The 26,120-nt window shown below is 40.1% G+C and overlaps 1 protein-coding gene across 3 annotated transcripts in view; it reads left to right on the forward strand.

Annotated features, from left to right (window-relative positions):
* Positions 492-26,120, forward strand: part of RTCA (RNA 3'-terminal phosphate cyclase) — a 30,169-nt gene continuing 4,540 nt past the window's right edge. The window contains exons 1-9 of one of the 3 annotated variants that reach the window (XM_018045820.1): positions 492-797; positions 896-996; positions 2,718-2,861; positions 7,621-7,744; positions 10,723-10,781; positions 13,445-13,586; positions 13,944-14,068; positions 14,994-15,052; positions 24,472-24,566. In XM_018045820.1, the coding sequence (XP_017901309.1) occupies positions 753-797; positions 896-996; positions 2,718-2,861; positions 7,621-7,744; positions 10,723-10,781; positions 13,445-13,586; positions 13,944-14,068; positions 14,994-15,052; positions 24,472-24,566 (894 nt within the window). In that variant the 5' untranslated portion in view covers positions 492-752. Of the gene's footprint in view, positions 798-895; positions 997-2,639; positions 2,862-7,620; positions 7,745-10,722; positions 10,782-13,444; positions 13,587-13,943; positions 14,069-14,993; positions 15,053-24,471; positions 24,567-26,120 lie in introns of all 3 variants that reach the window. The other 2 variants (XM_018045821.1, XM_018045822.1) reach the window with 2 other exon arrangements.

Consider the following 26,120-nt stretch of genomic DNA (forward strand, 5'->3'; position numbering starts at 1 on the left):
TTCTGATTCTGTCCTTTTCCATTCATCCCCAAAGAACTGATGTCTCATAGGAGAAAAAAAAGGATATTTTACACACGCGCGCGCACACAGAAACAGACACCGGTGAAGAGAGGCTCATGGGTATCATCAATGCGCCAGGGAAACACATTTCAAGGGCCGGGCTGCAGAGAAGGCAAACCCAACCAGAGAGAAGGTGGTCAGTGCATCGCAGGGACCTTTCCTACTCTTCGGTTTTAAGAGTTTCCAGTTTGGGTACGGCAGGATCCCCGAGAAAACAGTGATAAACACAGGTATTTGCACAAGCCTGGGAGACAACTGGAAGATACGGCTAGAGGTGAAAGGGCAGCTTTCCGCCATCTGCCCGTCTTGCTGTGTTCAGGGTGCAAGTCTACCAGGGACAGATTTCCTAAGATGCTCCAGGGCACCTCCTCGGCCACCACCCCTTCTGCCGGAGAGCTTCCGATTTGTCGGAATTTTCTGGGCTCCGCCTCTTTAAGCGGCGCGGCGCGCGCACGCGCACTGGTTGTGGGCAGGAAGAACCCGGCTTCTGGGAGCTGTGCGTACGCGTTCGTGTCTGCGGAGTTGGGCGCTCCCCGAGCCGGCGAGTGCCCTGCTTTTCCCCGGAGCCCGGCGCTCCTGAGCGGGGAGCGAGGACTCAGGCTCCGGAGCTGCGGGGCAGGAGTCCGCGTATCCTCTTTCTCCAGTTCCGGCCGAGGCTACGTCGCGGGGGGCCGGGCCCCAGCACGCTCCCCATGGCGGGGCCGCGGGTGGAGGTGGACGGCGGCATCATGGAAGGGGTGAGTGCCGAGCAGGAGGCCTGGCGGGGTGCGGCTGCCGCATGGGCTGCGGCGGAGAGCTTGCGGGTCTAATCTCTCTCTTCTTCTCTCGGCACCAGGGCGGGCAGATCCTGAGGGTGTCTACGGCCCTGAGCTGTCTGCTGGGCCTCCCTTTGCGGGTGCAGAAGATCCGAGCCGGCCGCAGCACACCGGGCCTCAGGTAAGTCGGGGCGCCGGGGAGTCTGGTCTTGGGACTAGGGGTGGGTGGGTCCCCCGGGCTGGGGATCGGGGGAGAAGAGGGGACAGGCCGTGGGACTGGAGGGTGGAAGGCTGGCGCCTGGCTAGGGACTGAGGGAGAGGAGGGGATAGGCCGAGGGACTGGAGGGTTGAGGGGGTGGTGCGCAGGGCCGCGGACTGGGGGAGAAGAAGGGACAGGCCTTGGGACTGGAGGGTGGCGGGGCGGGGAACAGGCCATTGGTGGGGAACAGGCGGGCAGGACGTGGAGCTCATGGTGAGGCTAAGATCCCCGCCCTAGGATTGAGGGCTCCGCGGCCTGGGGATGGTGCTGTGGCCTCGGTAACCGGGCTTGGGTGCTTTTGAAAGCCTCAAGGAGCAAGTTCAGGAAATAGGCCCATGTTTTCTCTGTTTAGCTAAAGTTGTCTCGTTTCCTGATGAGTTATATTTAAAATGTTTCCCACCTCATCGGTCATTACAAGGACTCGGAAAGCTCGTACCAGCGGGCAAGGTAGATCAGAGCAGAACATCCTCTGGGGCCAAACAAAAATTCACTGTTTTAAACCGGGCCTTTTTCTGCGTTCACACGTTTTAGTCTCATAAAGAGCCTGAGATGCCGTCATTCCGGCTTTCATTCAGACCTCTAGGAAGCTGTGGATAGGACCAGGATTATCCGTTGTGAAGAGGGGAAAATGTTGACAGTTGACTGTGTTTCATCTGTCATCTGGAAGCTAGGCATACCACTAGTTTAAGTCATGGTGAAGCCAAACTAATTCCTTTGTACTTGTACTTTGTATATATTTCATTCTAATGGATCAGCTGTCTCTTAGTTTGTTATTCAGACTCCATGTTGAAATTATTAAAAGGCGGTTACTGATATGTGTGAACAGTAGTTCTCTTTGTCATGGCAGTAGTTTGCAGTAACCCATTTCATCAATAGGGAAATTAATTCATTGAGGCTGTGTTAGGTACTTAATTAGTTTCCTAGGGCTGCAGTAACAAAATTCCACAGACTATGTGGCCTGAACAACCAAAAATTGATTTTTGCAGTTTTGGAGGCTGGAAGTCCAAGATGAAGGTGCTGGTAGGGTTGGTTTTCTCTGAGGGACTTAAGGGAAGATTCTGTTCCAGGCCTCTCTCCTTGACTTGAACATAATCAGCCTTTTGCGGCCTCTTCCCTGTGCTCCTGCCTCTGTACATATTCCCTGCTGGTGTGTCTTAATCTTCTCTTTTTGTAAGGACACCAGTGAGAATGGGCTGGGGCTCACTCTGACTGCCTCTTTTAATTTAATCACCTCTTTAAAGGCCCTATTTCCAAATACAGTCACATTGTGAGGTACTTCAGCATATGAAATTTAGAGGAACACAGTTCAGCCCATAATAGGTACATAGATTACTCAGTGAAGTGCAAGTGAGACTGATGGCACTTGGGTTGTTTTATTAGTTTTACTCTTTTGCATGCTTCTAATTTGCAACAGTATTATCAGCATATGTGTTTATAGTTAAAGTAACATGTGGAAGGAACCCTTAAAAAGATACCTACTGGCAGGCAGTCCAGGTGCCTAAAACACCAGAAGGACACTCTGGCACTTCCTGTGGTTAGACCTTGCTATTCTCTTGCCATTGCAGTTTTATAAATGTGTCATAAAGTGTGGGGATATAGGCAGTCTGAAGGCACACGTTTTGATGCAGTATTATGACCTGAAGGCCTCAACATTTATCTGGACTGGAAATGATTCGAGATTTGTGTGATGGGCAACTGGAGGGGGCAGAAATCGGCTCAACAGAAATAACGTTTACACCAGAGAAGATCAAAGGTGGAGTCCACACAGCAGATACCAAGACAGCGGGGTATGTGTCACCTACATTCCATTTGACTATGTGTTTTTGAATTAGACCTGGATGCAGATATAGGTACTACCACTTCCTGGACAAGTTGCTTAACCTCTTTGAAGCTTGGTTTTCTCACTTTTAAAATGGACATAAAACACATTTCAGAGTTACAGATCCTCTGTAAAGTTTCAAATACCTAATACCTAATGGCTTATTAATTGTAGCTGTTACTATAGTTATTAGTGTACCTATCTAGAATTTTCTCTCATGTATCAGTTCAGTCTCTCAGTCGTGTCTGACGCTTTGCAACCCCATTGACTGCAGCACCCCAGGCTTCCCTGTTCATCACCGGTTCCTGGAGTTTACTGAAGCAAATGTCCATCAGGTCGGTGATTCCATCCAACCGTCTCATCCTCTGTCATCCCCTCCTCCTGCCTTCAGTCTTTTCCAGCATCAGGGCTTTTCCAGTGAGTCAGTTCTTCACATCAGGTGGCCAAAATATTGGAGCTTCAACTTTAGCATTAGTCCTTCCAATGAATATTCAGGACTGATCTCCTTTAGTATTGACTGGTTTGATCTCCTTGCTGTCCAAAGGGACTCTCAAGAGTCTTCTCCAACACCACAGTTCAAAAGCATCAATTCTTCGGCGCCCAGCTTTCCTTGTAGTCCAACTCTCACATCCATACGTGACTACTGGAAAAACCATAGCTTTGACTATACAGACCTTTGTTGGGAAAGTGATGTCTCTGCTTTTTAAAATGCTGTCTAGGTTGGTCATAGCTTTTCTTCCAAGGAGCAAGTGACTTTCAGTTTTATGGCTGCAGTCACCATCCACAGTGATTTTGGAGCCCAAGAAAATAAAGTCTGTCACTGACTCCCCATCTATACATCTTCTCTCATGTATAGTATAGCATATTTGCTTCTTTAGTTTTTATTATTTAGAAAATGAATATCTGAAAGCGACTGTAGTTTTGTGCTTTGTAATGATAAGTAGTCTTTGTGGTGTAGTCTGTTTAGTTCTTGGCTTGCAGCTAACTATTAACCATATTTTACTTTTAGTCTAGGTATTTTTGTCCTCTTTTAATAGAGACTTATGCAACTATATATAGAAATTTTTGTATATGATCTTCTTTTTTTTTTTTTTTTAAATATTTAATCATTTATTTGGCTGCACCAGGTCTTAGTTGCAGCATGTGGGATCTAGTTCCCTGACCAGGGATCAAACCTGGGCCACCTGCATTGGGAGCTGAGAGTCTTAACTACAGGACCAGCAGGGAAGTCCCTATGATCTTCTTTTTATCCTCATTGAAAAATGGATATTTAACAATTAAGTTGAGCCTTTATTACTTTCCAAAAATATCTCCTTTTATTGATAAAACATGGAGAGCAGTTTTTGTGTTTTCTGTGTTATTGGCTGATGGCTATTGTAAACAGCATCTTTTTACCAAAATCTTATACATTTACTAGGAAATTTGATAAAATAAGTAATAGTATTGTAAACGTGATGCCAGTTTGTTTCAGAAATGACTGTTTCAATAGATCATGATTTTTTTAGCTTAAGGAAATGTTCAGTGACAATTGAAATTTCAGTTATGATGTGAATAGATTTATGTTAAAAAAGGCCTCTCGTAGGCCTCAGGTGAAGTTTGCCAAATGATAACTTTCTTATGGGGATTGAATCATTTTGAAGTATCTTTATTTTGGGGGGGCTCCAAAATCACTGCAGATGGTGACTGCAGCCATGAAATTAAAAGACACTTACTCCTTGGCAGGAAAGTTACGACCAAACTAGACAGCATATTAAAAAGCAGAGACATTGCTTTGCTAACAAAGGTCCATCTAGTCGAAGCTATGGTTTTTCCAGTGGTCATGTATGGATGTGAGAGTTGGACTATAAAGAAAGCTGAGTACCGAAGAATTGATGCTTTTGAACTGTGGTGTTGGAGAAGACTTGAGAGTCCCTTGGACTGCAAGGAGGTCCAACCAGTCCATCTAAAAGGAAATCAGTCCTGAGTGTTCATTGGAAGGACTGATGTTGAAGCTGAAACTCCAATAGTTTGGCCACCTGATGTGAAGAGCTGACTTATTTGAAAAGACCCTGATGCTAGGAAATATTGAAGGCAAGAAGAGAAGGGGATGACAGAGAATGAGATGGTTAGATGGCATCACTGACTTAATGGACATGAGTTTGGGTAAACTCCGGGAGTTGGTGATGGACAGGGAGGCCTGGCATGCTGCAGTCCATGGGGTCACAACCAGTTGGACACGACTGAGTAACTGAACTGAACTGAACTGAAGTATCTTTCTTATTTCAGGCATTCTCTTGTACAAAAAGAGGGGAAAGTTATAGTTAGCCAACTATCTAAAAATTGTCGAACACATTATCATAGAGTTTTGAATCTGTAGGAAAGAAGATAGAAACCATGTATTCCAACCCTTCCTTTACTTTGTGAATGAGAAAATGAAGACCCAGAGGTCATAGAGTCAGGGTCAGAACTAGAATTAGAATCTAGACTTTCTGGCTTCTAATCTACTAGAATGTATGAGAAATGAGTTTAAAGTTGAAAATCCAGTTCCATTCAATAGACTAAAACAAGTTTATTCCTAGCAACAAAACACATCTTAAGTGAATTATAGCCTTTTCACCCCTAATTGTGATTGTAGTACTCTGTTTTTTCAAATGTCTATCTTTGTCTTTGCAGTTCCTGTGTGTATGTGCTTAGTCACTCAATTGTGTCCAACTCTTTGGGGACCTGTGGACTATATACCACCAGACTCCTGTCCATGGGATGCTCCAGGCAAGAGGACTAGAGTGGGTTGCCATTTCCTCCTCCAGGGGCTCTTCCCTACTTAGAGAGTAAACCTGTGTCTTCTGCATTGGCAGGCAGATTCCTTACCACTGAGCCACCTGGGAATCCCTTGCAGTTCCATACTTTTTTAAAATTAAGGTTTTCTTTACTCTTCTTAGACTCTGATTTTATTGGATGGAAGAGAAACACTTTAACTGTATTGGGTTTCTCAGAGGGTATAAACAGAAGTTCAGCAGTTGTAAACTTACGGTTTATGGTAAACTGAACATTTCCAAGTCTTTTTCACTTGCCCCTAGGCTTAACTGCTAAAAAGAGGGATTATATTGTATGCAGTTTCTCTTACAGCACCTAACATTACACAGTGTTAAGTATTTACTTAATTAATAAATAGAATGTCAATGATAGAGAATGTATAATTCAGTACCCATGTATCATTCCCATAGGACAGTTAAATAAAGGCTATCTTTTGGTATGTAGAGGCTGTGTTGGCATTCCCTTTCAAACGCAGTCTGTATTAATATGATTGTTTTCTCCTGACTTTGGAAAAGGGAGATGACAGCTCTTTTAGGAAATATGACCATTTTATTTCATAAAATGCTACATATTCTGTAATTATTTCTTATGATTTCTCATGTTATTTGACTCTAAGGACCAAACAGTAGCTACCCTGGTGGCTCAGTCGTTAAAGAGTCTGCCTACTATGTGGGAGACCCGGGTTTGATCCTTGGGTTGGGAAGATCCCCTGGAGGAGGAAGTGGCAAACCACTCCAGTATTCTTGCCTGGAGAATTTCAGAAGTGCCTGGTGGGCTACAGTCCAAAGAGTTGGACATGATGGAGTGATTTTCACTTCACTTTCTAGAACCAGACAGAGTTGAGTTGTAGCAAGGATAATCTCCTGAGAAGTTTTTTCAGTGTGAAATATTTGGCTATCAGTTCTTGTAAAATACTACTCTGTCTTATCACAAATGCCATGATGGTAGAAACTCTATCTTAATATATGGAATGATGCCTTGTGCATGGTGGAGACTCAGGTACAGTCATTAGAATATTTGCAGACCTTGACAGTTTTGAATGCAATTTCATAAAGTGTTACTTGTAAGAATCCGTTTATAAAAACATTGTAAAGATGCTGCTATTTTTAATTCTTTTTAATTTCTTTGTAATATAAACACAAGTATTAGAACTTAACATACAATCACACAATGGGCTTCCCTGGTGGCTCAGTGGTAAAGAATCCACCTGCAATGCAGGAGATGCAGGATCAGTCCCTGGGAGGGAAAGATCCCTGGGAGAAGGAACTGGCAACCCGCTCCAGTATTCTCGCCTGGGAAATCTCATGGACAGAAGAAGCTGATGGGCTAATCGTCCATGGAGTTGCAAAAGAGTTGGACATGACTTAGCGACTAAACAACAACAAAGGTCGTATAGCTAATGTATTTAGTATTGGATTCAAACCCAGATTTGCTTATTATTTAAGGCCAGTTCCTTCTATTGTGAAATACCAAGCTTTCTTTAAGATTTAGGATGTTATCATTCAGTCAGTGGGAGTGTTTTTAACTTTAAAGTTGAGGGCATGTCAGTTGTTAAGAAGGCAATGGCACCCCACTCCAGTACTGTTGCCTGGAGAATCCCGTGGACGGAGGAGCCTGGTAGGCTGCAGTCCATGGGGTCGGGTGAGAAGAGTCGGACACGACTGAGCGACTTCACTTCACTTTTCACTTTCATGCATTGGAGAAGGCAGTGGCAACCCACTCCAGTGTTCTTGCCTGGAGAATCCCAGGGACGGGGGAGCCTGGTGGGCTGCCGTCTATGGGGTCGCCCAGAGTCGGACACGACTGAAGCGACTGAGCAGCAGCAGCAGCAGCATGTCAGTTGTCTGTGCTTCAGCTTATGGTGATATAGTAACGTCTCTTTCTTGAGACTTCAAAATGAAAACGCAGCTAAGCCTGTTCTACCTTCTCCTTAGGAGTGTATGCCTCTTGATGCAGGTCTCAATGCCCTGTGTTCTCTTTGCTGCTTGTCCGTCAGAACTCCGTTTGAAAGGTGGGACTAATGCTGAAATGGCACCACAGATTGATTACACAGCCATGGTAAGAGCTTTTGTTGCTACTGACCAAGTAAGAGGATCTCATATAGTCTTCTCAGACTCCATTCTCTGTTTAAATACATCCTGAGTGTTTTTGTATACACACCTTTTTATTTCTTAATGGAGTCTGGTTCTATTGTGGGAGAAGATAATTATTTTAGATTTGTGTGTTATATCTTAGGACAGTGCTCATAGTGAATTCTTTAAAAACCTCATGTACATTAGATTATTTATAATGCATATACCATATATTACTTATCATATAAGTTATTTTCTGAATACAGGGATTATGATTTGGAAGAAAAACTCAAAATAAGAATAAATGCCATGTTTGACAGGATTGGTGAGGATATGGAGAAATTGGAACCTTTGCACACAGTTGATGGGAGTACAAAATGGTGCAGCCATCAGGGAAAACAGCATGGAGGTTCCTCAAAATGTTAAAAAGGAAACTACCGTATAATCCAGCAGTCCCACTAGGTATTATCCAAAAGAGTTGAAATCAGGATCTCCAAGAGATATTAGCATTCCCATGTTCATTGCAACACTATTAATAAAACCCAAGATGTGGAAACAACCTAAATGTCCATCAACAGTTGAAAGAATATATAAAATGAGGCATACAGAAAACATAATATTAGAAAAATTTATTTAAAGAAGTAGTGTATGCACACTGTAAGATAGTGTCTGAAGGTCATAGCCACTGGTAATAGTTTATTGCTTTGAATTTTCTTCAACAGATGTTCTATCTATACATTTACTATTTTTATATATCCATGTATATAGCTTTATCCCTGTTTGTCTGTCTGTCTGGCCCACTACTTGTCCTTTAAATAAAGTATTATTAGAAATAAAAAAAAAACGTGTTATATATGTACAATGGATGACTGGCATTGAGAAAGAAATTCTAGATTATGTGACAGCACAGTGGAACCTTGACAGTGTTGTGCTATGTGAGATGAGCCAGTCAGATAAAGGCAGTTCCTGACATGATTCCACTTACATAAGATATCACAAGAAGTTAAGTTACAGACTCAAAGAATGGAATGGTTACTAGTGGCAGAGGGAGTTAATAATCAACGTGGATGAATTTTCAGTTAAGTAAGATGAATACACTTTGGAGATCTGTTGTACACATTGTAAGTTTTGTCAACAGTATTATGTTATACTCTTAAAAATGTGTTGAGAGAGTAAGATCTCAGGTTAAATGTTCTTACCACAATAAATTTCTTTAAAAAATATCTACCATATTTTGATTATGAATTTTTAGAAAGTAAAATTCAATATTGGCATGCTTATATAACTTGTGGGAGGGAAAGGTGGTATCATCATTTTCCCGTAGGTTTATTAAGGTGTAGTTATTTATACTAGAACTCACCCTTAGTGTGAATTTCTTTGATTTCTGATGTATGGTTGTGAACCTGCCACCACAATGATGATAGAGAATTACTGTAAAAAATTCCCGTATCCCTCTTTCTAGTCAGTCCCACCCCCTCTGGCGCTGGCAATCAGTGGTCTGTTGTCTCATAGTTCTGCCTTTTTTCAGAGTGTCTTATAAAGGAATATTACTGTATTTATAGTCTTTTTTCTTCAGTTATAATAGCATCTGTTTAGGGGGAGGGGAGTGGAGGAGGGATGGATTAGGAGCTTGGGATTAGCAGATACTAATTGTATGTAGAGTTGATAAACAACAAAGTTTTACTGTATAGCGCAGGGAACTGTATCCAATATCCTGTGATACACCATAGTGGAAAAGAATATGAAAAAGAATGCATATATATATCCATATAATTGAATCACTGCTGTATAATAGGAATTAACACAGCATTGTAAATCAGCTCTACTTCAATAAAATAAATTAAAAAATATATCTGAGAGTTACCCATGTTGCTTGTATCGGCAGTAAAAGCTAGTTTTCTATTATATGGATGTTTGTTTATCTATTCATCAGTTGAAGGACATTTGGACTACTTTCAGTTTTTTGCAGTTACGAGTAAAGTCACTGTAAACACATACAGATTTCTTGTCTAGACATCAGTTTTTGTTTCTCTTGGGTAAATAGCTAGAGAGGATTTGCTCTGTTGTAACAGTGAGTTTATGTCTGACTTTATGAGAAACTGCCAAATTGTTTTAACATCCAAGGTGGCTGCATTGTTTTGCGTTTTCACCAACACTGTAGGGGAGTTTTAGCTCTTCTTCATCCTTTCCAGCACTTGATATTCTCAGCTTTTAGTTAATTTTTTTTTCCACTTTAATAGATGTTATAGTCTTAAAATTCAGTTTGATGGGATATATAGTGAAAATTAATCTATATTCACCTTTCCACTTCAAGGAAATGACCCTAATTAAATATTATAAAATGCAGCAAAAATAATGTTAAAGATATTAGAGCAGGGTGCTATATAATTATTGTTATATAATATATATAGTTATACAATAATGGAAACTTGGAGAATGGTTAGATAAATTATTCTGGATTGCCATGTAATCATTCAAATCCTTTTTAGGAGGAATATTTTATGATGTTGGGAGATGCTTTTATTTATAATGTTAAATGAGGGAATAAAGGATAAAACATTGTATATGCAGTGAAATTTCAACTGTATAAAAAAAATTGAGAAAACAGAATGGAATGCTTTTCAGCACCCCAGATTTCTTATGGTATGTTATATTAAGATTAGGAAATGGCTTCTGGAGTAAAACTGCAAGGATCAAGAATCCTGAGTTCTAGGGTGTTTTTTTGTGTTTTTTTTCTCATTAGATAGGCTTGCACAGCCCTTATTAGTTAAATGTTAAACTTTTAATTTTAGCTGCATCTCAGTTATTTTATTTAAAAAATAGAATTAGCCTTCGCATTTTTATATCACTGTTTATCTACTGTGCCTCATTATCACCTCAGTACAGAGCACATTTGTTTACTAAATATACTTGTTGAATAAGCAAATACTGATATTTAAGGTAACAAATAAATTGATTTTTCAGGTTTTCAAGCCAATTGTTGAAAAATTTGGTTTCACATTTAATTGTGACATTAAAATGAGGTAAGGTGCTTATTTCTTAACCCTTTGACCCGCTACTTGTGCTGAAAATAGTGGAAAAGTTAGATCCTGGAGAACTATCTTTTCTGTAATCCTCTTAATACATTTTTTGTAGGAAATAATAATTTATGGCTTAAAACAATAAACAGCAGGGGTGTGGATACTTGAAAGCAGATGCATACTATGTTTGATGTTTGTTTTGGCGGAATATTTTTTGAGGGAATGGCTGCACTGAGTGTGGAGTTATCTGTGTCCGGCACAGACTGAATGCTCACTGTGTGCAGACTACTGGAGTGGGATGCTGCAGGATCCTAAAAGGAATTCTCTTCCACAGTGCAACCAGAATTCTTTTCCTAGGAGACACATTGGGCATTCAGGTTATTTCTCTTATAAGGCTTGCCTTCTGCTGCAGAATAACAAGGCCACATTTCTTGGTGTGGCATGTAAGTGTTTTGCAGTCTTATTCCAATTTACCTTTCTAGCTATATTCTCCCTCCCCCTCCTTTCAGCATACCATGTATTCTAACTACACAATTGCTGCCATTCCCTAAATACACTATGAACTTTCAGACTCCCCTACCTTTGTTCATGTTTTTCTTCCCCTTCTAAAACATGGAAATTCTGTATCTCTTAAAATGAAACTTGTAGTTTCTTGTGTGAATTGTCAGTGATTGTGCCTCAGTTGGAATTCATGATTGCACCTCTGTTTTAGTCCTCTTCACATCCTGATGAGTGTTCTAGTTACACGTGAAGCCCCTATCTTACCAGATGGGGAGTTCTTTGTGGACAGAAGTATTGTCATTCTTATCTGTGTGTTCTTAGCATCTTCTAGACAAAGATAGTAAATAATGTGAGTCAAAATTTTGTTCGGAGAAGGCAATGGCAACCCACTCCAGTACTCTTGCCTGGAAAATCCCATGGACGGAGGAGCCTGGTAGGCTGCAGTCCATGGGGTCGCTAAGAGTCGGACACGACTGAGCGACTTCACATTGGAGAAGGAAATGGCAGCCCACTTCAGTGTTCTTGCCTGGAGAATCCCAGGGATGGGGGAGCCTGGTGGGCTGCCGTCTATGGAGTCGCACACAGTCAGACATGACTGAAGCGACTTAGCAGCAGTAGCAGCAGCAACAGCAAAATTTTATTAATGGTTCAGCTACTAAATATTCATCATATATTTATTGAGCACCTATAATGTGCCAGACATTGTTTTAGGGCTCTGGAATATAGCAAGAAGAAAATAGACCGAGCTGCTATCATTAAGTAGCTTTTATTCTAAAACAGCACTGGTTGAATAGAACCTTCATTTAGCTGTCCCGGGTCCTAGTTGTGGGATGTGAGATCTTTTAGGTGTGGATGTGGGATCTAGTTCCCCGTCCAAGGACTGGACCCCAGCCCCCTGCATTGAGGGCATGAAGTCTTAGCCACTGGGCCACCAGAGAAGTCCCCAGATAGAATTTCCTGCACTAAGGGGATTGTCCCTGTCTGTCCAGGATGATAATCATTTGCTACATATGACTGTTGAGCACCTGAAAGGTGGCTAGTTGGACTGGGGAGCTGAGTTTTAAATTTTATTAAATTTAAATAAAATTTCTGGCAGTCCGGTGGTTAGGACTTTGCACTTTAACTGCTGAGGGCACAGGTTCAGTCCTGGATGAGGAACTAAGATCTCCTCAAGCCTTGATGTGTGGCAAAGAAAATAAATAAATAATTTTAGCTCATTATTGACCAGGGGGTATTTGTAGAAACCTAACACCTGTGGCTGGCAATTTTTATGTTGGCTGGATAAAAATTAATTTTGTTATTTTACTAACATTTCGTGGGCTATTACATTCAGTAGTTACACCTGACACACCTGTTAAGTCTTCCAGTTTTTGTGAAATGTTGTCTGCAGTCCACTCTTCTGCAGAAGCAAAGGAGCATTCTCTAGCACCATGAGTTTCATTTTCATTTTCTGTATCAGAATGAATCACTAAGGTTATTTATTGGCTTTTATCTGGTATTCACATTGTCTGAATCAGAACTATATTCTGAGGAACTATCCTTTTCTGAGACACTAGTGTATATGTCACATGGACAATCAGAGAAAGTATCTGCATAAAATTTGCCAAAAAATTTTTCACTCATAATTTTGTGAAATGTCATTTTCAAAAATTTTACATTTATAATATTCATAGGGTAGAAACAAAAACTTAATGGAGCAAAATGTGGATGATAACAACCATCGTAAGTTGTATAATGAACCCTTCATCAATTTTAAGCTCTAACAGCTTCACACAGTGATGTTAATTGTATCACTCTCTAAAATGAATTGATATGCTTCTGGTCAGTACTGTTCTGGTAACAAAAGATGGATTAACATATCTCTGGTCAATAATGGGTTAAATAGTTACAGGAGCTTGAGTCTTTCTTGCCTGGGAAATCCCATGGACTAAGGAGCCTGGAGGGCTGCAGTCCATGGGGTCACAAAGAATTGGACATGACTTAGCAACTAAACAACAACAAGCCCTGAGTCTACCATATGGTAAAGCACAAATCTAAAACATTATTTAGAAATGCAAAACGTGAATTATATAGTTGGTATTACTCATATGTTATTTTATTGTAAATATTGAGTTTTATTTTTTTGTCATGCAGTCAGTTTATGTATTTTATCATACCTTTCACAGGGGCTACTACCCAAAGGGAGGTGGTGAAGTGATTGTCCGAATGTCGCCAGTTAAACAGTTAAGCCCAATAAATTTAACTGACCGTGGCTGTGTGACTAAGATATATGGAAGAGCTTTTGTTGCTGGTGTTTTGCCATTTAAAGTAAGTTGTCTGATTCACTTTACTGTATAAAGTTACACAACATTGCAAATCAACTATACTCCAAAAAAAATTTTTTTAATACAATAAGGTATCAAAAAATAAAGTTGTCTAGATGATCTTAGAAGTATGCGTTTGTCTTGATAAGTGTTATATAATCTAAAGTTTGAAATTATTGAAAGAATTTTTAAATAAATCTTTTCATTAAAAGTTTTTCTTAAAATTCTGTGCTTACTTTACTCTTTAAAATTGAGTTTTATATGATGCACAGAAAAATTATTAATTCTGTGTCTTTGAAGGCTTGAAAGCAACTGTCAAAATAATTATTAATTTATTCTATTTTTTGTCTTACCAAAATAGGTAGCAAAAGATATGGCGGCAGCAGCCGTAAGATGCATCAGGAAGGAGATTAGGGATCTGTATGTTAACATCCAGCCTGTTCAGGAACCTAAAGACCAAGCTTTTGGCAATGGAAATGGAATAATGTGAGACAATATACTTTTTCCTGGATGTTGGTTGAGGGCACCCTGAAATACTTATCCTATTTTAATTAAATGTTTGTCATTTTTAAATTTGTAGTTTTAAGGCATATTTTTTAAGGGCATTCCTATCTAAAACAACAGTATGATGAATTATGATAATTTTATTCTGAATTTTTTTCTGAGGATGGTTTATTTTTTACTACACTATAAGAGCCTTTCTGTTTATATAGTGAGCTTAAATGTTTAAGCTAATCAGAAGTTAGCCTTTGAAGATTATCAGATTATCCTATGAGAAATATTACCAGTTGCTTTTCTGTATCTCAAGTGTGAATTCAGTTTACAAGTAAGTATTAGATGTAGCAAAGGTCTACTTAACAAAAGAAATAGTGTATATTTTCCCATTAGGAGTTATTGATTTAAGTGCTATAAAAATGCTTTTAATATTTTTGAAGAACAAAACTATCTTTTGTGAATATTTAACTTTTAAACTCTTTTTCATAGCTTCTATTAAGGAGTTTAAAGTAAATGCATTTTCTTCATATAAGACTGTTCTGAAAACTGTTGATATAAAAGAAAACCAAACATCTCTGTAGAAAGACATTTACATTTAAGATTATCTGTATACTATGCCTCTGAAATGGTCTCACTTAGTGCTGATGACATGATTTCAGGGAAGACGATTCCTTACCTGTGTGTGAATCAGAATCTGGTGTGACTTCTTGTCAGAAGTGCTGAAAGATACTAATACCTTGATGAAGATGGAGAATGCTAATCATGTTGCTCTCTGTATGAAGAATTTCGCTATTGCAATATCCTAGCCAGATCTGAATCTGTGTAATTAACAGTCACTGTTCTCCTGTGTTGTATTTGCATGTAATATTGGAATATTTGTAGCATAGATAGTAATACTGTTTTTTCCCTTATACAGCATTATTGCTGAGACATCTACTGGCTGTCTGTTTGCTGGATCATCGCTTGGTAAACGAGGTACAGATAAATGAAGGGTACACTGTTCCCAGTTCTAGTGTACAATTCTTTAATCATTCTTTAATTATCTGTCAGGATTAGAATATTATAGAATGATGAATGACAAGTTTAAAAGGATATGGTTCAAGTCAGTGCAGTTCAGTCGCTTAGTTGTGTCTGACTCTTTGCGACCGCATGGACAGCAGCATGCCAGGCCTCCCTGTCCATCACCAACTCCCTGAGTTTACTCAAACTCATGAATATTGATGGTGATGCCATCCAACCATCTCATCCTCTGTCATCCCCTTCTCCTCCTGCCTTCAATCTTTCCCAGCGTCAGGATCTTTTCAAATGAGTCAACTCTTCACAGCAGGTGGCCAAACTACTGGAGTTTCAGCTTCAGCATCAGTCCTTCCAATGAACACTGAGGACTGATTTCTTTTAGGATGGACTAGTTAGATCTCCTTGCAGTCCAAGGGACTCTCAAGAGTCTTCTCAAACACCAAGTTCAAAAGCATCGATTCTTTGGTGCTCAGCTTTATAGTCCAACTCTCACATCCGTACATGACTATTGGAAAAACAATAACCTTGACTAGATGGACCTTTGTTGGCAAAGTAATGTCTCTGCTTTTTAATATGCTGTCTGCTGCTGCTGCTACTAAGTCGCTTCAGTCGTGTCCGACTCTGTGCGATCCCATAGACGGCCTCCTACCAGGCTTCTCTGTCCCTGGGATTCTCCAGGCAAGAACACTGGAGTGGGTTGCCATTTCCTTCTCAAGTGCATGAAAGTGAAAAGTGAAAGTGAAGTCGCTCAGTCGTGTCCGACTCTTAGCGACCTCATGGACTGCAGCCTACCAGGCTCCTCCATCCATGGGATTCTCCAGGCAAGAGTACTGGAGTGGGGTGCCATAATATGCTGTCTAGGTTGGTCATAACTCTTCTTCCAAGGAGCAAGCGTCTTTTAATTTCATGGCTGCAATCACCATCTGCAGTGATTTTGGAGCCTCAAAAAATAAAGTCTGACACTGTTTCCATTGTTTCCTCATCTATTTGCCATGAAGTGCTGAGAGCAGATGCCATGTTCTTAGTTTTCTGAATGTTAAGTTTTAAGCCAACTTTTTTTACTCTCCTCTTTCACTTTCATCAAGAGGCTCTTTAGTTCTTCTTCACTTTCTGCCATAAGGGTGGTATCATCTGCATATCTGAGGTTATTGATATTTCTCCCGGCAATCTTGATTCCAGCTTGTGCTTCTTCCAGCCCAGTGTTTCTCGTGGTGTACTCTGCACATAAGTTAAATAAGCAGGGTGACGATATATAGCCTTGATGGACTCCTTTCCCACTTTTGAACCATCTGTTGTTGCATGTCCAGTTTTAACTGTTGCTTCCTGACCTGCATACAGGTTTCTCAAGAGGCGGGTCAGGTGGTGTGGTATTCCCATCTCTTGAAGAATTTTCCACAGTTTGTTGTGGTCCACACAGTCAAAGGCTTTGGCGTAGTTGTGTCTGACTCTTTGCGAAGAGTAAATGCAAAGGCAAAGTAAATGTTTTTCTGGAACTCTTTTGCTTTTTTGATGATCCAGCGGATGTTGGCAATTTGCTCTCTGGTTCCTCTGCCTTTTCTAAATCCAGCTTGAGCATCTGAAAGTTCACGGTTCATGTATTGCTGAAACCTGGCTTAGAGAATTTTGAGCATTACTTTACTAGCATGTGAGGTGACTGCAGTTGTGCGGTAGTTTGAACATTCCTTGGCATTGCCTTTCTTTGGGATTGGAATGAAAACTGACCTTTTCCAGTCCTGTGGCCACTGCTGAGTTTTCCCAATTTGCTGGCATATTGAGTGTAGCCCTTTCACAGCATCATCTTTCAGGATTTGAAAGAGCTCAACTGGAATTCCATCACGTGCACAAGCTTTGTTCGTAGTGATGCTTTCTGAGGCCCACTTGACCTCGCATTCCAGGATATCTGGCTCTAGGTTGGTGATCACACCATTGTGATTATCTGGGTCATGAGGATCTTTTTTGTATAGTTCTTCCGTGTATTCTTGCCACCTCTTCTTCTTATCTTCTGCTTCTGTTAGGTCCATACCATTTCTGTCCTTTATTGAGCCCATCTTTGCATGAAATGTTCCCTTGGTATCTCTAATTTTCTTGAAGAGATCTCTAGTCTTTCCCATTCTATTGTTTTCTTCTATTTCTTTGCTTTGATTGCTGTGAAAGGCTTTCTTATCTCTCCTTGCTATTGTTTGAAACTCTGCATTCAAGTGGGTATATCTTTCCTTTTCTCCTTTGCTTTTCACTTCTCTTCTTTTCACAGCTATTTGTAAGGCCTCCTCGGACAACCATTTTGCCTTTTTGCATTTCTTTTCTTTGTGGATGGTCTTGATCCCTGCCTCCTGTACAATGTCTTGAACCCCTGTCCATAGTTTTTCAGGCACTCTGGATATGGTTAACTGGTTCTGTTTTAGAGTCAGTTAAATTTTAAGTCTTTCCTCCAACTTTATACTTGGAAAATTTTCAGTCTTGCTGAGAAAAGTTGAATGATTAGTGAATGTCCATATACTGCTTTCCTAGATACACTGGTTATGAACATTTAGCTACATGTTGTGTATTTCTGAGCCAAGCCTGTGAAAGGTTGCAGGTACCCAGTATCCCCGCTAAATACTGCAGTGTGTTCATCCAAAGAATAATACTTGCATCAACACATACCCCCTTTTTTTAATTGTTTGACTGCGCTGTGCTGCGTGTGGGAATCTGAGTTTCCTGAGCCAGGGGTTCAGCCTGCACCCCTTGCTTTGGAAGTGCAAAGTCTTAACCACTGGACCTCCAGGGAAATCCCACATTATCATTTTTATACCTAAAGAATCTGTTATATTTAGATGCAACCAGTTGCCTCCAAAATATTTAGAGCAATTTGAGATGTTTTGTTTTGCTTATTTTTGAGCACACACAGCATTGGTTATCATGTCTGTTTAGTGTCTTTTTTAACTGCAGAATAGTTTCTTTGCCTTTTTTTTTTCCCCTTTCATGATATTTATATTTTGAAAACTAATTTCTTATAGGATTTTCCATTATGTGAATTTATCTGATTATCCCATGGTTAGATTTATTCAGGTTAAACATTTTTAGTAAGACTCTTGCACAGGTGAATTTTGTGTATATTCTATTCTATCACATCAGTGAATAAGTGAGTGCTCAGTCATGTCAGACTCTTTGTGACCCCATGGACTCCTCTGTCCATGGAATTTTCCAGGCAAGAATACTAGAGTGGGTTGCCATTTCTTCCTCCTGGGGATCTTCCCAACCCAGGGATCAAACTCATGTCTCCTGGGTCTCCTGCCTTGTAGGCAGTTTCTTTACAGCTGAGTCATTAAATCAAATCAAGGTGCGCATAATGTCAGTCTGTCCTTTATCAGTAAAGCGGACTGTGGTCACTTGTTATGGTGGTGTCCTCCAGGTCTGTCTGCTACAAAGGTTTCTCCCTTTCCTCCTCCTGTCCTCCTTTTCATTGTTTCGCCACTACAGTGAAATCGTGGAGTCTTAACCCCCTGGACCACCAGGGAATTTCCCCCTTTCTCTTTGTATTATAATTCATAAATACTCTGGGATAATACTTTGAGACTATCTAATTATTCTGTATCAATACAACTTTCCTCCAGTGGCTTTAAGATCTAATGGTTCTTCCCTGCCTCTCTTATTACAGTGTTGATTTCAAAATACTGAATGTTTTAGTGAAAGGGAAATTTCTGTAGTGTTTGGCATATTTGGGAGAGGAGATGCATGTATGCATCTGTTAGTATTTAAAGTTACTTTTGCCATTATGTGTGTGTGTGTGTGTGTGTTCTGTCGCTCAGTCGTGTCTGACTCTTTGCGACCTCATGGACTGTAGCCCACCAGGCTCCTCTGTCCATCAGATTTCCCAGGCAGGAATACCGGGGTGGATTGCCATTTACTTCTATTAATAGTTGAGCTCCCTATTTGTTTGGTAGTTGATTACTTTCTTCCTACTTGATAACATCTTTAAAAGATGCTTACACTCATGCCATTTAACTACATTATTACTGCTGAATACACAAATTCAGGTAATTGTAATCTGCTCAGTTGGTAGATCTAGACAGTAGTTGGGTGTCACATTTAACCAGTGTAAGAGAATAGGTAAAATCAACGTATTCGGTTGATCAGACATAAACGAATTGTTTAAAACTGTGCTCTTCAGTGTGTGGTTGGCGGACAGGTAGCATATCAGCATCATCTGGGAGTTTGCTGGAAATACTGGTTCTGGGGCCCACCTCATCTGTATGAAACCAGAATCTTTGGGGCCCAAAAATCTGTTTGAATAAGCTCTCTAAGGTACAATAAAATTTGAGAAATAGTGATCAAAACTGTATATGTAGTGTATATTCATTACTTATTTGGTGCAGTGAGGAATCAGCATGGGTGGTGAGGTATTATATGCCGTATCTTTAACAGTCTTAAGAGGGCAAAGATAATGCAGAATATAAAACAGAGACTAAGAGCCCATATGTCAGAAATTGTAATATGCTTGGCAGGCACTGAGTGAAATGTGAGTTCAGTTTGTATTATCCTTGAGTATCAAGACCTGCTGCTGCTGCTAAGTTACTTCAGTCATGTCTGACTCTGTGCGACCCCATAGACGGAGCCCACCAGGCTCCCCCGTCCCTGGGATTCTCCAGGCAAGAACACTGGAGTGGGTTGCCATTTCCTTCTCCAATGCATGAAAGTGAAAAGTGAAAGTGAAGTCGCTCAGTCGTATCCGACTTGCAGCGACCCCATGGACTGCAGCCTACCAGGCTCCTCCGTCCATAGGATTTTCCAGGCAAGAGTACTGGAGTGGGGTGCCATTGCCTTCTCTGTCAAGATCTGCTAGGTACTATAAATGAAGGATTCAAAGTGAGAACCACCAATTCTGCTGCCTGGCTTAGTTTGGCAGAGGAGACAGACCAGTGCTGTGATTGTTCTATCTCCAGGGCACCTAGGAACACAGGAGAAGAACAGCTAATTCTTTGGGGACTGATTGATCCCAAATCTATCTTGTGCTGTTCAGTGATCCTCCAGTGGGTTCTATGGAAAAGTAGAAGTTAGCCAGATAGAAAAGTGAGAGCTGGGACTTCCCTGGTGGTCCAGTGGATAAGACTCAGTGCTTCCACTGTGAGGGGCATGAGTTCAATTATGAGTTTGACCCCTGGTTGGGAACCAAGATCGCTCATGCTATGTGGAGTGGCCAAAACAAAAGGCTGGGGAGAGCTAAAGAAGAGGACAAAGGAAAGGGCTCATGTTGTTTGGGCAACTACAGACATAAGTGGTGAGTGGAGGATCTGGGACAGGGAGGAACAGAGATGAGATTAGAGATGTCAAGATTTTGAAGAGTTTTATAGGCCTTAAGGAGTTTGGGTTTCATCCTGAAAACATAATTTAAGGAGGGATATAAGACCAGGTCTTTGGAAAGTAAGGAGCTGTGTATCGGATGAGAGGAAAAACATAGTAGAGGCAGGAAGACAAGTCTGTTATATCAGTTCACATCAGAAATGATGAGGGCCTACACCCAGGAATGCAATGACTGAGGCTAGAGAGATGAGTACTGATATAAGGGTATTTAGGAGGGTGATCAGCTGGATATGGAAGGTGAGGGAGGCAGTGAAATGACCTTGATTTCTAGCTTGTGTTCCTGGAAACATTTACAGCTTTGTGAATATGGGAGGTAGAGTTAGTCTGCCAGTGTAGATGATAGTTTTAGATATGTTGCATTGATATCATAAAGGGATCGTTGCTCTGTTATCAGCAATACTTGGAATTAACTCTTCTGCCAGCCCAGAAAAATTTTCTTTCCTAATATTTCATCAACATTTTTAAACTTTGTCATATGAGGTAGTTTTGGACAACACGCATATAGAACGCACAGTTCTTGTTTTTAGACTTACAGTGGTGGGAGGGATTAGAAGATAGAGTTGCTTACTTGCTAAAGTTGCCTAACTCCTCCGGGTGCCTGCCCTTGTTTCCAATCAGGCACTCAAGTCAAAGGGGATGTAACTAGCAAATGCAGAGGTACCTTGAGGTCTTCTCTCTTAGTGTGTCTGCTCAGTAGCTTCAGTCACGTCCACTCTTTGTGACCCTGTGGACTGTAACCCACTAGGCTCCTATGTCTGTGGGATTCTCTAGGCAAGAATACTGGAAAGGGTTTCCATACCCCCTCCAGAGGGTATTCCCAACCCAGGGATCAAACCTGCATATCCTGTACTGCAGAAGGATTCCTTACCCACTGAGCTACCTGGTGGTGGTGGTTTAGTTGCTGAGTCGTGTCTGACTCTTGCGATCCCATGGACTGTGGACTGCCAGGCTCCTCTGTCCATGGGATTCTCTAGGTGAGAATACTGGAGTGGGTTGCCATTTCCTTCTCCAGAGCCACCTGGTAGGTAGTCGATATATTAAGGGTCTCAAGGGGATATCATGGCTCCCAATATCCAGATCTCTTTTTATTTCTGATTTAAATTAACTAGAAAATTACTAGACTCTAGATGTTTAAGCATTATAATCAGAAGCAACACTGTCTGGTTGTCCACATCACCATATGTATTACAAACAATAAGTTGTAACGAATCATGTTTTTGTCCTTGTCTCAGTTACTAAAACTATTTTGATCTTAGTATATCTATTGAGTGAGAGAATTAGTCTGAAGAATCTCTGAAATCCTTCCAGCTATAACATTCTTTAATCCTGTTGCAAAGGTGAGATTTGAGAGTTTTTTTTTTTTTTTTAAATCTTAGCAGTTTTAGATAGAGGCAGTGTATTATAACAGAGCACGAAATTGAGAGCAAGAAAACCTAAGTTGTTCCTACGTCTGCAGTTATGTTACCTGGTGACTCTGCTTTCCTTAACTGAAAAATGAGATCAGACCATTATCTACATACAAGAATTGTTCCCACATTTATTTAATTGTAATATGGACACAATATATGTTTTCACATTGTTGAATATCTGTGTGATTTGTTGACCACTCATCTTTCAGTTCTGTACTTTACTATGGGGCAAAGCAATCTGCTATGATGAATTATACCTCTGGCTTATCAATCTTGTTTCTTGTGTATGGACACTGCTAGCTTATAGTAAGCACTTTCTTTTCCTCCTTCAGTATATGTAGTAATTCAGAGCATGTCTCTGATGCTGTAATCAGTCCTTTGGCTTTCTCTGTTCAGTTTTGTCCTTTTAATAAGCTAGAAGAAACCTCAAATCATTGACTATCTTTTTAATTTGTTATAAGCTGTCAAAATTGAGGCCATTTTAAGAAACCTCTAAAATGCCAGAAGAGTATTTGTCAGAAAAACCTTAGGTTTTCCAAAGAAATTAGGATTTTGCTCTTTTATTTAGAACACAGTACTAATAAAAAAAATTATCATACTTACTTCATTTTGTTCAGTTAACATAGACTGCTACTAATAGCTGGTAATGTTGTAGGTCCATTCATACCGTTATTCACTGTCAAGGCAGCTGGGTAGGAAGGAATGTGAATGGCTCTGAGAAATAGTTTGCCACTTGGCAGGGAAACCTTGAGAAACCTTAGTGCAACTACTGTTCTCTAATACTACAAAGCCAGGAATTGCTTCCTTGTTTTCGTTCTCCATGGAAATTTTAGCTGTTCTTTAAGGACTCAAGTCCTTTCAGTCCTTTCATGCTTCACGAAACATTCTCAAATTATTCTGGAACCTATAATTTCTTTTTCTAAACTCTCATTGGATATATAGTTTATACCATAAGCTTAGCACTTACCTCTATTTTTTTGGTACCTCCTTAGCTAAGGAGCCAGTTTGTGTCACTTAGTATGGTACATACATAGTATCATGTGTGTTATTAGTAGTAACTATTCTTACTAACAGCTTATTATGAACTAGTCTTGAAATTAGAAGCTTTATAAATATTATCTCTGGTTTTAACTTTGCAACTAAGGTATTATCATCTCTATTTACATCTAGAAGAAGATATGAAAGAGGCAGAGTCGTTTACCAGAAAGTCAAGATTCATACATGTTCCCAACCATTACATTCAGTCATGTAAATGATTGATTAATGTTATAAAGGTAGTTTAATGTATTACATTGTTATAGTAACTTCTGTAAGGGAAAAAATGGTTAAAATTTGATTTATATTTTCTGGGACGTTTTATCAAAACATGTATATAGTTAGGTGAATTTCCAAATATAAAATAAAAATGAACCACATTCTCATTTTTCAAAAGCTTTTCATTTGCAGCCAAGGGTTAATTTTATTCTTGTTGCTTAGTTGCTAAGTTGTGTCAGACTCTTTCGTGACCCCATGGACTGTAGCCCACCAAACTCCTCTGTTCATGAGATTTCCCAAGAAAAAATACTGGAGTGGGTTGCCATTTCCTTCTCCAAGGGATCTGCCCAGCCCAGGGTTCGAATCCACGTCTGCTGCACTGGCAGGTGGATTCTTTACCACTGAGCCACCAGGGAAGCCCATAGGGTTCTTTTAGTTTAAAGCAAATAAAAGGAATCATCTGACATTCCACTACATTTGATGGATTTATTTTGTATTTAGCATTGTACCAAATATTTGTGGTATGTGTAGAGAAGCAGGAAGTAGAACAATGGAACAAATATTCTTATTTTTAAAATAAGGTAATACCAGGGAATTCCCTGGCAGTCCAGTGGTTAGAACTTCCAGGGCCTGGGTTCCATCCCTGGTCAAGGAACTAGGGTCCTACAAGCTGTCAGTGCTGCTAAGAAACAAATAAGGTAATACTTGTTCAAATCTTAAAAGAATAAAACTTTGTTTATTTAACCTGAGAATCTTTATCCTTCGTTAGGTGAAAATTATCTGAACTTTTAAAAAATCCTTCAATTCTAATAGAATTGTCTGCAGACTAATTGTAATATATATGAATTGTGAATTTAAAATTTTGAAATCGGGGACTTCCCTGGTGGTCCAGTGGCTAAGACTCCACGCTCCTAATGCAGGGGGCCTGGGTTCGATCCTTGGTCAGGGAACTAGATCCACATGCTGCAACTAGAGATTGCAACAAAGATCAAAGATCCCATCTGCCACAGCTAAGACCTAGCACAACCAAATAAATAAATATTAAAAATAATAATAAATAAATAAAATTTTGAAATCAAGGCATAGTATTATAGAGTATTATAGTATTATAGTGTCATATAAATTGATTTTATAATTAGTACTTCTTAACAGGGCCAAAGCCTGTTCTCCTCCCCTACCCTCCTCACTGGTCCATTTAATAAAGTATTTGCATATGCTTAGCTCTCAGAAGATTCAGTACATGAAGATCTTACCCTAAAAGTTGCAATGGGTGAGTTCAGAGGCCTAAAAGATGTTATGCCAGTGCCAATTGGGATATGTTAAACTTTTTGCCTCTTAGTAATTAATTTTTTTTTAATATTGTGCCTGTTGTAGGTGTTAATGCAGACAAGGTTGGAATTGAAGCTGCTGAAATGCTGCTAGCAAATCTTAGACATGGCGGTGCTGTGGATGAGTATCTGCAAGATCAGGTAATGCCACTTCAGGGTAAAAACTCATAGCCTGTTAGATTTGAATATTGGGCTTGGGCAGTTAGATTGAATATAGATTTTAGTCATTGACTTTCAGTCCATTTTTAAAGTATTATTCTGGAATTTATATACCACAAATTTGAGTTTTCATCTTACTCAACCTGGCTATAGCATTGGGCACACCGAGCACTCCTTTGTTCTTGAAATACTTTCTTCATGTGATTTCTGAAATACTGTTACCTTTCTGTATCGCTAGCCATACATTCTAGCCCCTTTGCTAGTTTACTATTACTGCTGTTTGCCTCTTCTCGACTTCTAAATTTTGGAGAGCCCTTGTGCTTAAGCTCACACCTCTTTTGTTTATCTGTACTTAGTCTCTCAGTTGTTTTTCCCAGTCTCACGGCCCGAGTACCGTCCGTATGCTGATGATAGCTTCTAAATTTATATCATTGACCCAGACCTTTCTCCTCAGCTCCATGTCCATTATACCCCTTACGCCTGTCAGCGTTTCCACTTGGATATGTCACACCGCTCAAACTCAACACACCTACTCACATTAAGAAATATTAATGAATATTTCCAAGTGCAGTCTTTCTATGGTCCACTGTCTTGATAGATTTTCCTTTCGACCAATTTTTCCCCTTAATCACAATCGGATGTCTCTGCTTAGAAAAGTATTCTTCAAGGTTTTTTGACCAGTTTTCTTAAGACAGTTTTCCTATTTCTAGTCTCTTCCTTCTTACTATTCTGCAGTCTAGTAATTCTGTATTAGTGTATTTGTTTACCTGTTAAAATGTTGTAATTTTAGAACTTCTAAAGAAACTTGTCAGTTTATATATACTAGCTTGCAGGGACAAGTGGTCTGATAAAATGTATTAATTTTCAACTCTGTATTCTTAAACATTAAGTTTATAAACTTACTAAGCATTTTTGTGCTATTCCACAGACTTTTGGTGACACAGGTTTTCTATCATCTTAGGATTTTTGTAAACCTAAAGAAATGGAAATTCTTTTTTAAACTAGGAATAAAGAGTTATAGCGTGAAGTGGTAATGTGCATGTGTGCTAAGTCACTTCACTCATGTCCAACTCTGTGTGACCCTATGGACTGTAGACCCCTCCAGCTCCTCTGTCTATGGGATTCTGCAGGCAAAGATACTGGAATGGGTTGCTGTGTCCTCCTCCAAGGGGTCTCCTCGACTCAGGGATCGAACCTACGCCTCTTATGTCTCCTGCATTATCAGGCAGGTTCTTTATCACTTAGAGCCATGTATGACCCAGCAATCCCACTACTGGGCATATACCCTGAAAGAAAGTGAAAGTGAAGTCGCTCAGTCGTGTCCGACTCTTTGCGACCCCATGGATTGTAGCCTGTCAGGCTCCTCAGTCCATGGAATTTTCTAGGCAAGAGTACTGGAGTGGGTTGCCATTTCCTTCTCCACGGGATCTTACCGACCCAGGGATTGAACCTGGGTCTCCTGCGTTGCGGGCAGATGCTTTACCATCTGAGAAATCCATAGTTGAAAAAGACACATATACCTCAGTGTTCATGGCA

Source organism: Capra hircus, chromosome 3, assembly GCF_001704415.2.
Source record: "Capra hircus breed San Clemente chromosome 3, ASM170441v1, whole genome shotgun sequence".
NCBI lineage: Eukaryota > Metazoa > Chordata > Mammalia > Artiodactyla > Bovidae > Capra > Capra hircus.